The sequence below is a fragment of the Salmo trutta genome, chromosome 33 (genome assembly GCF_901001165.1).
Source record: "Salmo trutta chromosome 33, fSalTru1.1, whole genome shotgun sequence".
In the NCBI taxonomy this organism is placed as follows: Eukaryota; Metazoa; Chordata; class Actinopteri; order Salmoniformes; family Salmonidae; genus Salmo; species Salmo trutta.
In genome coordinates, this window is record NC_042989.1 from 35104171 (window position 1) to 35119314 (window position 15144).

The window sequence follows — 15144 nt, forward strand, 5'->3', positions numbered from 1 at the left end:
CTGCCTGGCCCCAGGTCACGTAGCCAGGAGAAACTTCTGGCCTTAGCTATAGTGTACTAATATGAACACTAACGTTAACTTAGTGTGAATTTTTGTTAATGTAAATGGCCATCTGTTCTCAATGTGCTTCTAGGATAAAGAGGCGGAGCTCCAACTCATCAACAAGGTGCTGGAGGACTCTGAGCTGACGTCCCAGAAGTACTGCCAGTGGAAAGAACATAACAAAGACTTACACCTGGAGATCGAGAAACTGGCTGTCCAACGGGCTAAAGCTCTTGCCAAGACAAAGGACACGCCCCCTGGATCGTCTTCTGGGGAGATGGGGGAGGCGGTTGCCGTGGAAACAGAGGCTGCGTATGGACTGAGCCTTGGCTACGGGGAGATGCTGGTAGACGCGGAGCCATCGTTGTCAAGTACGATGAAGAAGGCAGCAGGCGACTCGGATGTAGAGCCACAGTCAGAGCAATCAGTGACTGCAGAGAGCAGCACAGACGACGTAGCTAGTCCTGCTAGCCGAGAGAATTACTTCTACATATGAGACGCCACTGAACTGATCTGATGGTGGTTTCTCTACTTACCATCAGAAATGTATGGTTAGGGCATAGAGTTTTTTTCAACCATATGACCTAACCAGGGAAAACTCATAGCTGTAGTTATCGCTGTGATTCATGACTAGTTATAGCTGTGATTCATGACTCTAGTTATAGCAGTGATTCATGACTCTAGTTATAGCAGTGATTCATGACTCTAGTTATAGCAGTGATTCATGACTCTAGTTTGAGCAGTGATTCATGACTCTAGTTTGAGCAGTGATTCATGACTCTAGTTTGAGCAGTGATTCATGACTCTAGTTATAGCAGTGATTCATGACTCTAGTTATAGCAGTGATTCATGACTCTAGTTTGAGCAGTGATTCATGACTCTAGTTATAGCAGTGATTCATGACTCTAGTTATAGCAGTGATTCATGACTCTAGTTTGAGCAGTGATTCATGACTCTAGTTTGAGCAGTGATTCATGACTCTAGTTTGAGCAGTGATTCATGACTCTAGTTTGAGCAGTGATTCATGACTCTGGTTATCGCTGTGATTCATGACTCTGGTTATCGCTGTGATTCATGACTGTAGATATCGCTGTGATTTCTTATGGAGTTTTTCCTGGTCAGGTAATGTGGTCAGGATAAACACTGGGCCCTCGGGGGTTTTGTTTTAAATAGTTTTTGACTGTTGTTGATGTAGGAAAGACAGGGTTTGTCTTTCCATGCCAATTGTATCACGCCAAACTTGCAGAATTCAAGTTACGATATTCATATGACAAAAACTATTTTTTCAAGTGTCCCTCTGTGTTGATAGATATATACTGTAGTCATGGGATGTTATGGACTGTCTTTTCTACTGTTACATATCTTTGGCTAAGATTTTTAAAGGAGATTTAAAGGTAAATTATATCCGTGTTGTATGCCTCTTATGTACATAGAATGTTAAATGTCACGTAACAAAATGTATTGTACTTTTTTAAACGTAGATTGTATATATTTTTGCACAGAATAAGTTCCGATCTTGCCTGATGGACAACATTATGACATAGTTATTATAGATCAAAGGCAATCATTGTTTATTTTAACCTGATAAGGTTAACATGTAAGACTGCTCCCAGATCTGTTCCCAGACCTCAGCGTGTGTGTGTGTGTTTGTGTGTGAGCGAAAGCTTAGTTTTCCCAATGCATATTGAATATATTGATTCAATATATTCTGAGCAGTAGGGATCCTCACTGGTGACTGAGCCTGTGTCAAATGCAGTAAAGAACAAGTGATGAACGCATTCATTTGCAAACAGTTTGTCATTCAAGAAGCCATTGTCCTAACTGATGGTCAGGTGAAACTGGCAATAAAATGGCAATATCATTTCTTCAAATTTCTATTGAGATTTATCTTGGCAGAAAATGGGACTTTTGTTTTGCGTTCACTGCTGAAATAAGTTATGATAAAAGTGTTGACAAGGTTTTGGTAGCACTATTTTACAGTACTGCCTGTCCTTGATAAATACTATTGACCTCTGCTGGAATTAGTAGCAATTAGCATGATAACAGTGGGAACCTTCCTCTAGCGTAGCATGCAGCCCCCACAAGGTGGGGGGGATGGAGGTCGGGCCCCCCAGATAGCATATGAACACGTCATAAGCCATGAATTATTACTTTTTGGAATTACAGAAAATTACATACATGGCCATTCCAAAAAATGTCATTCCAAAATCATGGGCATCAATATGGAGTTGGTCCCCCCCCTTTTGCTGCTATAACAGCCTACACTTTTGGGAAGGCTTTCCACTAGATGTTGGAACATTGCTGCTTCCATTCAGCCACAAGCGCATTAGTGAGGTCAGGCCACTGATGTTGGGCGATAACACTTGGCTCGCAGTCAGTGTTCCAATTCATCCCAAAGGTATTCGATGGGGTTGAGGTCAGGGCTCTGTGCAGGTCAGTCAAGTTCTACCACACCGATCTCGACAAACCATTTCTGTATGGACCTCACTTTGTGCACGGGGACATTGTCATGCTGAAACAGCAAAGGGCCTTCCCCAAACTGTTGGCACAAAGCTGGAAGCACAGAGTCGTCTAGAATTTCATTGTATGCTGTAGCGTTAAGATTTCCCTTCCCTGGAACTAAGGGGCCTAGCCCAAACCATGAAAAACAGCACCAGACCATTATTCCTCCTCCACCAAACTTTACAGTTGACACTATGCATCCGCCAAACCCAGATGTTGAAGCTTGATTCATCACTCCAGAGAACGTTTCCACTGCTCCAGAGTCCAATGGCGGCAAGCTTTACACTACTCCAGCCGAAGCTTGGCATTGCATATGGTGATCTTAAGCTTGTGTGCGGCTGTTTGGCCATGGAAACCTGTTTCATGAATCCCCCAACCAACAGTTCTTGTACTGACGTTGTTTGGAAGTTGTAGTGAATGCTGCAACCGAGGACAGACGATTTTTACGCGCTTCAGCACTTGACACTCATTCTGTGAGTTGTGTGGCTTACCACTTCGCGGCTGAGTCGTTGTTGCTCCTAGACATTTCCACTTCACAATAATAGCACTTACGGTTGACCAGGGCAACTCTAGCAGGGCAGAAATTTGATGACCTGACTAGTTGGAAAGGTGGTATCCTATGACTGTGCCATGTTGAAAGTCACTGAGCGCTTCAGTAAGGTCATTCTACTGCCAATGTTTACCTATGGAGATTGCATGGCTGTGTGTTCAATTTTATACGCCTGTCAGCAACAGGTCTGGCTGAAATAGACAAATCCACAAATTTATCCATACTTTTAATTTATCCATACTTTTGGTCATGTAGTGTAGCTTTAAAACTGCAGAATTTCCTCTCAGCCTCATGGCAATGTGTAAAATAGCATGAGATTAGCTATGAAGCCATGGAATTAGGAATTAGAATAGTACTTAGAGTTTTATATTACTTCCTAAGTCATTTAACAGGATCACTATGTATAAAATGTTTCGCTCTGCCACATGTCATTTTTTGCTCGTACCTTGGGAGGGCCCCGAGAAACGGCCCTACAACACTGGAACAGCATAGTTCTACTAGTATCTAATGCAGCCTAAGTGTTTTTGTAATGAACATCAAAGAAACAAACAAGCAAATAGGTTATTGCTGTTTTCCATCTTACCATGTCATTTCTGTGCCGTAAGATAAAGTTCTTCTGAAGTTTTATGTCACTGACAGATTTGAATGTTGTTTTCCAAGACGCTTGCTGTCATGTTTACCTCACCAACAAAACAACTCGTCAATGTCATTTGGCAGGACTGGTGCCAGTGTGTGTCTTTTCACGGTCTGTGGTGTGTGTGTGTGAATTTTAAAGAGGAATGTGTTGTTTATTATTGGCACTACTTCCTGTTTGTGTGAATTGGCTAAAAGGCTCTTTGTGCAGGTCCAAGAAAACAAGCATAAAGACAAAAGTGGCAACACATATCTTTACAAATCCATCTCGTCTCTAAAGACACTTCAGGACCTTTCAGTCATAAATTACCTGTTTGTCTGCCAGTTTCAAAACAACAGGATTTTCGTTAAGGGCTCGATTGACTACAATATAACACATGCAGCCTTTTGAAAGGTACTGTAGCCTGTAATTTGCTTTCTTTATCATTAGTTCTTGAGGCAGCTTGTGCTAACTTAGAGGCTTATAGAGCTCGCCAGCTTGCTGTCATAAATGCCGGAAATGAGTTACCTCGGGTTTGTTCAGCCATTCCTATGGTGGAAATGAGTTACCTCGGGTTTGTTCAGCCATTCCTATGGTGGAAATGAGTTACCTCGGGTTTGTTCAGCCATTCCTATGGTGGAAATGAGTTACCTCGGGTTTGTTCAGCCATTCCTATGGTGGAAATGAGTTACCTCGGGTTTGTTCAGCCATTCCTATGGTGGAAATGAGTTACCTCGGGTTTGTTCAGCCATTCCTATGGTGGAAATGAGTTACCTCGGGTTTGTTCAGCCATTCCTATGGTGGAAATGAATGGGGAAAGAATAGGGGTTTGGGATAAACCCTGAAAATAAGGTCTAAGGTTAAGACAGGCTTAGAAGATCTTTTATGTACTTGTTTTCATTACATAAATGCTTCATATGATGTTGCAGTGCCCTGCAGTTAAATGCTTTGGGGACAAAGATACAACATTTATTTGGAAGTGCATGAATGTAAATATTCAATGTGTTTCATCTGCTATGTTATTTAACGATGATAGCACCTTGAATCTGGCAGTCACTCGGCAGGCAACACTGACTCCTGGCAGGCAGCACTGACTCCAGGCAGGCAGCACTGACTCCAGGCAGGCAGCACTGACTCCTGGCAGGCAGCACTGACTCCTGGCAGGCAACACTGACTCCTGGCAGGCAGCACTGACTCCTGGCAGGCAGCACTGACTCCTGGCAGGCAACACTGACTCCTGGCAGGCAGCACTGACTCCTGGCAGGCAGCACTGACTCCTGGCAGGCAGCACTGACTCCTGGCAGGCAGCACTGACTCCTGGCAGGCAGCACTGACTCCTGTCCTGGCAGGCAACACTGACTCCTGGCAGGCAGCACTGACTCCTGGCAGGCAGCACTGACTCCTGGCAGGCAGCACTGACTCCTTGCAGGCAGCACTGACTCCTGGCAGGCAGCACTGACTCCTGGCAGGCAGCACTGACTCCTGGCAGGCAACACTGACTCCTGGCAGGCAGCACTGACTCCTGGCAGGCAGCACTGACTCCTGGCAGGCAGCACTGACTCCTGGCAGGCAGCACTGCTGCAAAAAAAGATGTTGGCTCTCTCCCAATCCACCAGTATTAAAAGTTAAAACATTAGAATTATCAACAGTGGCAATGAATGGTGCTAGTCAACGAACAATTTAGGTCTAGAAAAATATACATCACTCTGTCAAGAATAATCTCTGTTTAAGCCCAATGTGTTGGGCAATCTATAAAGCCCAACACATTGTGCCTTCAGAAATTATTCATACCCAAATGTATTTATTTTCTCACCCATGTACACACAATACCTCATAATGACAGTGAAAACATGTCACTACATGTTAGAATCACCTTTCTAGGCTAAATTCCTTTGGCACAAAAGTAAAACAGCCAAAAATGTGGCAAAGAAATGAACTTTGTCCTGAATACAAAGTGTTATGTTTGAGACAAATCCTATACAACACATCACTGTGTCCTGCTGGATCGAATCCCTGAGATGACAAGGTAGAAATCTGTGGTTCTGCCCCTGAGCTAGGAGGTTAACTCACTGTTTCCCGGGATGTGGATTAAGGCAGCCCTCCACACCTCTCTGATTCAGAGGGGTTGGGTTAAATGCGGAACACACATTTCAGTTGAATGCATTCAGTTGTAAAACTGACTAGGTTTCCCCCTTTCCTTTCATATTTTTAAACATGGTGGTGGCTGCATCATGTTACGGGTTTCCTTTTCATCAGCAAGCACAAGGGAGTTTTTTATTAAGATAAAAATGAACAGAATAGAGCTAAGCACAAGCAAAATCCTAGAGGAAAACCTGGTTCAGTCTGCTTTCCAATAGACATTGGGAGACAAATTCACCTTTCAGCAGGACAATAACCTAAAACACAAGTCCAAATCTACACTGGAGTTGCTTACCTAGATGACATTGAATGTTTCTGAGTGGCCGAGTTAGTTTTGACTTAAATCGGCTTAAATCTATGGAAAAACTTTAAATCTGTCTGTCTAGCAATGATCGACAACCAACTTGACAGAGCTTGCAAATATTGTACAATCCAGGTAAGCAAAACTCTTAGAAACTTACCCAGAAACACTCACAGCTGTAATTGCTGTTAAAGGCGTTTCTACTAAGTATTGACTCGGGTGTGAATACATATGTAAGTTAAATATGTCTATATTTTCAATACATTTGCAAAAATGTATAAGAACATGTTTTTAACTTTCATTATGGTGTTTGTGTGTAGATGGGTGAGATATACAGTACCAGTCAAAAGTTTGGACACACCTACTAAATCAAGGGGTTTTCTTTATTTTTACTATTTTCTACATTGTAGAATAATAGTGAAGACATCAACACTATGAAATAACACATGTAGTAACCAAAAAAGTATTCAACAAATCAAAATATATTTTAGATTCTTCAAAGTAGCCACCTTTTGCCTTGATGACAGCTTTGCACACTCTTGGCATTCTCTCAGCCAGCTTCACTTGGAATGTTTTTCCAACGGTCTTGAAGGAGTTCCCACATATGCTGTGCATTTGTTGGCTGCCATTCCTTCACTCTGCGGTCCAACTCATCCCAAACCATCTCAATTGGGTTGAGGTCGGGTGATTGTGGAGGCCAGGTCATCTGATGCAGCACTCCATTACTCTCCTTCTTGGTCAAATAGCCTTTACACAGCCTGGAGGTGTGTTGGGTCAATGTCCTTTGAAAAACAAATGATAGTCCCACTAAGTGCAAACCAGATAGGATGGCGTAACGCTGCAGAATGCTGTAGCAGCCATGCTGGTTAAGTGTGCCTTGAATTCTAAATAAATCACAGACCGTGTCATCAGAAAAGCACCCCCACACCATCACACCACCTCCTCCATGCTTCATGGTGGGAACCACACATGCGGAGATCATCCATTCACCTACTCTGTATCTCACAAAGACACAGTGGTTTGAACCAAAATTCTCACATTTGGAGTCATCAGACCAAAGGACAGATTTCCACCGGTCTAATGACCATTGCTTGTGTTTCTTGGCCCCCACAAGTCTCTTCATATTATTGGTGTCCTTTGGTAGTGGTATTTTGCAGCAATTCGACCATGAAGGCCTGATTCACGCAGTCTCCTCAGAACAGTTGATGTTGAGATGTGTCTATTACTTGAACTCTGAAGCATTTATTTGGGCTGCAATCTGAGGATGGTAACTCTAATGAATTTATCCTCTGCAGCAGAGGTAACTCTGGGTCTTCCTTTCCTGTGGCGGTCCTTATGAGAGCCAGTTTCATCATAGCGCTTGATGGTGTTTGCGACTGCACTTGAAGGAACTTTCAAAGTTCTTGAAATGTTCCGCATTGACTGACTTTCATGTGTAACCCTCTCACCAGGATCGAATTTGACTCACGATATTAACTTTCGTAGAGTATCTCAACAGCATGGGATGTTAGGTGAGAAGGACATCTCCAATAACAATCCCTATTGTAAACTATCTTGGGTGATGACAAATAGGGTATTAACTTCAGATGGAATGATTATAGGTTTTTGTTATTGGATATACTTTCCCATGCATTAAATTGAACAGTAAATGACTCCACCAAGGAAACATACATAAGGTTCAAGATGTGTATTACTGCATTTTCAAAGCACCACATCAAAATAAAATAAAATAATAAACCCCAATGAGTCGTGACAACCCATGTCCAAATTATTTCAAGCTTGTTTAACCTGTTGGAGCTCCAAAAAAATGACGACACACAAAGTCCCGAAGCACCCCACCGTTGTGGTTACTCACTACTCATAGATATTCCCTCAGTGAAGTATGGCAGTTCCGTGCAGGTTTCCTCACAAGATCCACAGCAAGCACAGCTATCAATGCAGACAGTACTCCTTAGCAGTAACCGATATCTCATGGGAACATGAACTCGTTAATCTTCCCCAAGCAATTCTCTCTCGGGGTCACACGATGCTAGGCTAACCTCAAGGCTGTCAAATACCTTCACGATGAGACGGTAGCTTCAGTCTTTACTAAGTCTTATCAAAATTATAACAACTCTCTTGTAAAAATAAAATCGGTATTTCCCTTCAAAATTCAGTAGGTTTGTATTTTGTTAAATTTTTATCAGTTTCTGTTATAATTCTTCTTCACGAATGGTCATAATGTAACATCCATCCTTTTCTCAACGTCTCTCTCCCTCTCTTTTTTCCCAGGCCTCCTGTTAACCAGGTCAACTCCATTGGCCACAGCTTAACACGCGACCTTATTGGTCAAAACTTAAACTTAAAAGTAAACCAACCTATTCACTTATACATTAAATAAATATTTCTTCAAAAGAAATGCATTAACAACATTACAATACAGGAGCAATTCAATCACCTTTTAAATCTAATACCAATTAATTATAACAAATAAACTCAATACTTGGTTTTAACAAGGGTATTACACATGCCTTAAAGTAATGATGGACTGTTGTTTCTCGTTGCTTATTTGAGCTGTTCTTGCCATAATATGGACTTAGCCCTATTTGGTATAAAACATCTTCTGTATACCACCCCTACCTTGTCACAACACAACTGATTGGCTCAAACGCATTAAGAAGGAAAGAAATTCCACAAATTAACTTTTAACAAGGCACACCTGTTAATCTAAATGCATTCCAGGTGTCTACCTCATGAAGCTGGTTGAGAGAATGCCAAGAGTGTGCAAAGCTGTCATCAAGGCAAAGGGTGGCTACTTTGAAGAATTTTGATTTGATTTAACTTTTTTTTGGTTACTAGATTCCATATTTGTTATTTGATAGTTTTTTTTGTGATTTTGTTGTCAGCACATTCAACTATGTAAAGAAAAAAGTATTTAATAAGATTATTTATTTCATTCAGATCTAGGATGTGTTGTTTAAGTGTTCCCTTTATTTTTCTGCGCAGTATATTTTGATTTGTTTAACACTTTTTGGGGTTACCACATGATTCCATATGTGTTCTTTAAAAGTTTTGATGTCTTCACTATTATTCTACACAGACTCTGTGTGTGTGTGTGTGTGTGTGTATACTACTGTTCAAAAGTTTGGGGTCACTTAGAAATGTCCTTGTTTATGAAAGAAAAGCACATTTCTTTGTCCATTAAAATCACAACAGATTGATCAGAAATACAGTGTAGACATTGTTAATGTTGTACATGACTATTGTAGCTGGAAACGGCTGATTTCTTATGGAATATCTACATAGGCATTCAGAGGCCCATTATCAGCAACCATCACTCCTGTGTTCCAATGGCACGTTGTATTAGCTAATCTAAGTTTATAATTTTAAAAGGCTAATTGATCATTAGAAAACCTTTTTGCAATTATGTTAGCATAGCTGAAAACTGTTGTTCTGATAAAAGAAGCAATAAAACTGGCCTTTATTAGACTAGTTGAGTATCTGGAGCATCAGGCTCAAATTAGCCAGAAACAAATAACTTTCTTCTGAAACTCGTCAGTCTATTCTTGTTCTGAGAAATGAAGGCTATTCCATGCAAGAAATTGCCAAGAAACTGAAGATCTCGTACAATGCTGTCTACTACTCCTTTCACAGAACAGCGCAAACTGTCTCTAGCCAGAATAGAAAGAGGAGTGGGAGGCCCCGGTGCACAACTGAGCAAGAGGACAAGTACATTAGAGTCTAGTTTGAGAAACAGACGCCTCACAAGTCCTCAACTGGCAGCTTCATTAAATTGTACCCGCAAAACACCAGTCTCAACTTCAACAGTGAAGAGGCGACTCCGGGATGCTGGCCTTCTAGGCAGAGTTCCTCTGTCCAGTGTCTGTGTTCTTTTGCCCATCTTCATCTTTTATTTTTATTGGCCAGTCTGAGATATGGCTTTTTCTTTGCAACTCTGCCTAGAAGGCCAGCATCACGGAGTCTGTTTCTCATGGAATTCCATGAACTCTATCATAAGAATACTAATGCTGCATGAACTGTCATGTTTAGACACGGCCGAAGTCATGGAAAGAGCAGGTGTTGTTAATGTTTTGTACACTCAATGTATATACACACACACTTTACTGACACTCTCACACAAAACCCCCACTCATTCACATACAGTGCATACGTGCGCACACACACACATACCTAGGGCTGGAATACCGCATTTGGGGCCCATGAGGCCAAGAGAAAATGTTGCAGTTTTAAAGCTAATTTCCTTCAATTCTACACTTTTTGCCACGGGTCAGAGAGAAAATGTGCTGTTTTATAGATCATCTCATGCTATTGTTCATATTTTGCTAAGAGGTTGCGGTGCCCCCCGACATCAACAAACATTATAAATCAAAATTGGGTTGGCCAAATTCATAGGAAGAAAATCAATTCAACATGCCACATTGGGTTCAGAAACCACTTTGAAACCTCCACTGAGACTTGATGGCTGCCATGAAGACCCATACTAGGCCAAGAGGGGCGAACACAATGCCCATCACCATGGATGCCGGGATCTGCATGCTGCTGCTGGGTAATGGAACTTCTATGTCATTGAGTTATGGATGGGTTTCTGGGTAATGGAGTTCCCCTCACAGTGATGGCGGTTATGTAGGTCGCCCTCTCATATTTTTCCACGGACCTCCTATTTGGTGTTGAATTATCATCCCTAAGAGATCTAATGGTCTTACCTCTGGAGAGAGAGAGAGAGAAAATATGGCTTCTGTGGTCTACTGGAAGACCATGGCCAGTAACCTGGCCAGTCTAATAGATGCTTTATGACCCTGAGAAACGTCATTAGTCTATGAGTGTGCGTGCGTATTCATGTGGTTTGTATGTGTGTGTGGCACATCCTGTTTGGTAGGGATAGTGAGGAACAGTGAGTAGTGACCTTGGTTGTGATGAGAATAGGATGTCATTGATCCACTGTCTGAATGCTTAATGGGTGATGAGGGGGTTGTGTGCACGCATGCAAACACATACACACATACAGTGGCTTGCAAAAGTATTCACCCTCTTGGCATTTTTTCTATTTTGTTGCCTTACAACCAGGAATTAACATGGATTTTTGGGGGGTTTGTATCATTTGATTTACACAACATGCCTACCACTTTGAAAATGCTAAATATGTTTTATTGTGAAACAAACTTCAGCGTGCATAACTATTCACTCCCCAAAGTCAATACTTTGTAGAGCCACCTTTTGCGGCAATTACAGCTGTAAATCTCTTGGGGTATGTCTCTATAAGCTTGGCACATCTAGCCACTGGGATTTTTTTCCCATTCTTCAAAGCAAAACTGCTCCAGCTCCTTCAAGTTGGATGGGTTCTGCTGGTGTACAGCAATCTTTAAGTCATACCACAGATTCTCAATTGGATTGAGTTCTGGGCTTTGACTAGGCCATTCCAAGACATTTAAATGTTTCCCCTTAATCCACTCGAGTGTTGCTTTAGCAGTATGCTTAGGGTCATTGTCCTGCTGGAAGGTGAACCTCCGTCCCAGTCTCAAATCTCTGGAAGACTGAAACAGGTTTCCCTCAAGAATATCCCTGTATTTAGCTCCATCCATCATTCCTTCAACTCTGACAAGTTTCCCAGTCCCTGCCGATGAAAAACATCCCCACAGAATGATGCCACCACCATGCTTCACTGTGGGGAAGGTGTTCTCGGGGTGATGTGAGGTGTTGGGTTTGCGCCAGACAGCGTTTTCCTTGATAGCCAAAAAGCTACATTTTAGTCTCACCTGACCAGAGTACCTTCTTTCATATTTTTGGGGAGTCTCCCACATGCCTTTTGGAGAACACCAAACGTGTTTGCTTATTGTTTTCTTTAAGCAATGGCTTTTTTCTAGTCTCTCTTCTGTAAAGTCCAGCTCTGCGGAGTGTACGGCTTAAAGTGGTCCTATGGATAGATACTCCAATCTCCTCTGTGGCGCTTTGCAGCTCCTTCAGGGTTATCTTTGGTCTCTTTGTTGCGTCTCTGATTAATGCCCTCCTTGCCGGGTCCGTGAGTTTTGGTGGGCAACCCTCTCTTGGCAGGTTTGTTGTGGTGCCATATTCTTTCCATTTTTTTAACTAATGGATTTAATGGTGCTCCGTCGGATGTTCAAAGTGTCGGATATTTTTTTATAACCCAACCACTTATCTGTACTTCTCCACAACTTTGTCCCTGACCTGTTTGGCGAGCTCCTTGGTCTTCATGGTGTCGCTTGCTTAGTGGTGTTGCAGACTCTGGGGCCTTTCAGAACATGTGTATATATACTGAGATCATGTGACACTTAGATTGCACACAGGTGAACTTTATTGAACTAATTATGTGACTTCTGAAGGTAATTGGTTGCACCAGATCGTATTTAGGGGCTTCATAGCAAAGGGGGTGAATACATTTGCACGCATCCCTTTTTCGTTTTAAAATGTTTATAATTTTTTGAAACAAGTAATTTTTTTCATTTCACTTCACCAATTTGGACTATTTTGTGTATGTCCATTACATGAAATCCAAATAAATATCAATTTAAATTACAGGTTGTAATGCAACAAAATAGGAAAAAATGCAAAGGGTGTGAATACTTTTGCAAGGCACTGTACATACACTATATATACAAAAGTATGTCGACACCCTTTCAAATGAGTGGATACGGCTATTTCAGCCACTCCCGTTGCTGACAGGTGTATAAAATCGAGCACACAGCCATGCAATCTCCATAGACAACATTGGCAGTAGAATGGCCTTACTGAAGGGCTCAGTGACTTTCAACGTGGCATTGTCATAGGATGCCAGCTTTCCAACAAGTCAGTTTGTCAAATTTCTGCCCTGCTAGAGCTTCGCTGCTCAACTGTAAATTCTGTTATTGTGAGGAGCAACAATGGCTCAGCTGTGAAGTGGTAGGCCACACAAGCTCACAGAACGGGACCGCCGGGTGCTGAAGGACATGGCACGTAAAAATCGTCTGTCCTCGGTTGCAACACTCAATACCGAGTTCCGAATTGCCGCTGGAAGCAACGTCAGCACAAGAACTGTTCGTCGGAAGCTTCATGAAATGGGTTTCCATGGCCGAGCAGCCGCACACAAGCCTAAGATCACCTTGAGCAATGCCAAGCGTCTGCTGGAGTGGTGTAACGCTCGCTGTAATTGGACTCTGGAGCAGTGGAAATGCGTTCTCTGGAGTGATGAATCACGCTTTACCATCTGGCAGTCTGACGGACAAATCTGGGTTTGACGGATGCCAGGGAAACGCTACCTGCCCCAATGCATAGTGCCAACTGTAAAGTTTGGTGGAGGAGGAATAATGGTCTGGGGCTGTTTTTCATTGTTTGTGCTAGGGCCCTTAGTTCCAGTGGAGGGATGTCTTAATGCTACAGCATATAATGACATTCTAGATGATTCGGTGCTTTCCAGAAAAGGTTTGTCGAGATCGGTGTGGAAGAACTTGACTGGCTCTTTTGGCTGAATGGAAGCAAGTCCCTCAGCAATGTTCCAACATCTAGTGGAAAGTCTTCCTAGAAGAGTGAAGGCTGTTATAGCAGTAAAGGGGGGACCAACTCCATATTAATGCCAATGATTTTGGAATGAGATGTTCGACAAGCATGTGTCCACATACTTTTGATCATGTAGTGTAGTACAGCCCCGTTTTGAAAAGACTGCCTTCGAGGTGGGAACAAGGAAGTATGGCTCCCGTCAGGCTGTAGTCTTTACAAAGACAGGGGAAATGAGTCAACCTAGATATATCCTGCATTGTCCTGGCAGATAGGAACATTGTTGAGACAAGTCCAATGACTCTATTGAACAAGGACAACCATATCTACTCACAGCTAGCGTGATCGTGCAGTTGGCGAAACACAAAGGCGGCAATAATTGCTACAAACCATGACTCAATGAATTTTTTTGATCAGACAGCAGGCTCAATCAACCATTGACGTAATTGGTTGAACTGTCCTGGGGACAAAAATTGGAATGTGCATCTCTACATTCTAAATGGCATAAGTGGTCAGGAGCCCATAAAATGGCCGCTATACATCCCAGGGCCACTCGCTTTTCCCTAATATTTCGAAGAAATCCTGATACTTACATGACTTCCTCATATTTAGTTTTAGAAGGTTTCCTGATATTTAGATGTTTTCATTGATAGACAATAGTAAACATTAGCACAGGCTTTGGGAAGGTGAGGTGAATGCCCGTTACACAGTTACATTTTCACTAACGTTGTTATTTATCTCTGTTCCTGGCACTGAATGATGGATGATTTAAGGTTGAAAAATTCCAGTAACTTTCCCACAGTTGCCAGGTTTTACAGAAATCTTGGTTGGAGGATTCCGGATTTCCTGCTTACTCCCTTCTGATTTCTGGAGCCTTTAAGACAAGATTTCCAGAATACCTGGACATTTTGGTCAAATTATAGGAATTTTGCAACTCTATGCATGATATACCACATATGACCACATACAGTATGGCCGCTGTTGAACGATTTACCTCCTTTACACTTTCACCCTGTAAGGATTGGATTGGAAACTGTGACATTTTCACCTGAAATTGTATTAATTACTCATTTTGAATCAAGTAATTTCTATACATTTTTCCTCATTCTTTTGGCATGCTCATCTTCATGGATCCCCAAAGATGATCAAGTTCACTGGAGCAGATACAGCCCCTCATGACACCGCTGTCTCTAAGGCTGTATTTACACAGGCAGCCCAATTCTGCTCTTTTGCCATTAATTAGTCTTTCGTCCATTCAGATCAGAGTTGGGTTGCCTGTGTAAATGAAGACACCAAGCTGCAGGACAAATTCTACATAAGATACAGGAGTTGTCATAGCAACTATCAGAATAACAATCAGGAGAAACTATTAGAAATGCGATAAGGGACTGTATTGAAAGATGAGGAATCAATAATCTAATTGTGTTCTGTTTCTTATTAAGTCTCCTATGATATGATTCACAAACATCCCCCTACATTCACACAGTCTTTCCCTCATTAGCTGTCGTATTG

General features: G+C 42.1%; 1 protein-coding gene across 1 annotated transcript in view; it reads left to right on the forward strand.

The window, feature by feature from the left end:
- Positions 1-1913, forward strand: part of cnksr1 (connector enhancer of kinase suppressor of Ras 1) — a 90170-nt gene extending 88257 nt beyond the window's left edge. Inside the window, exon 20 of the mRNA XM_029730729.1 lies at positions 134-1913. Coding sequence (XP_029586589.1) covers positions 134-538 — 405 coding nt within the window. The 3' untranslated portion in view covers positions 539-1913. The remainder of the gene's footprint in view (positions 1-133) is intronic.
- The last annotated feature ends 13231 nt before the right edge of the window (positions 1914-15144 follow it).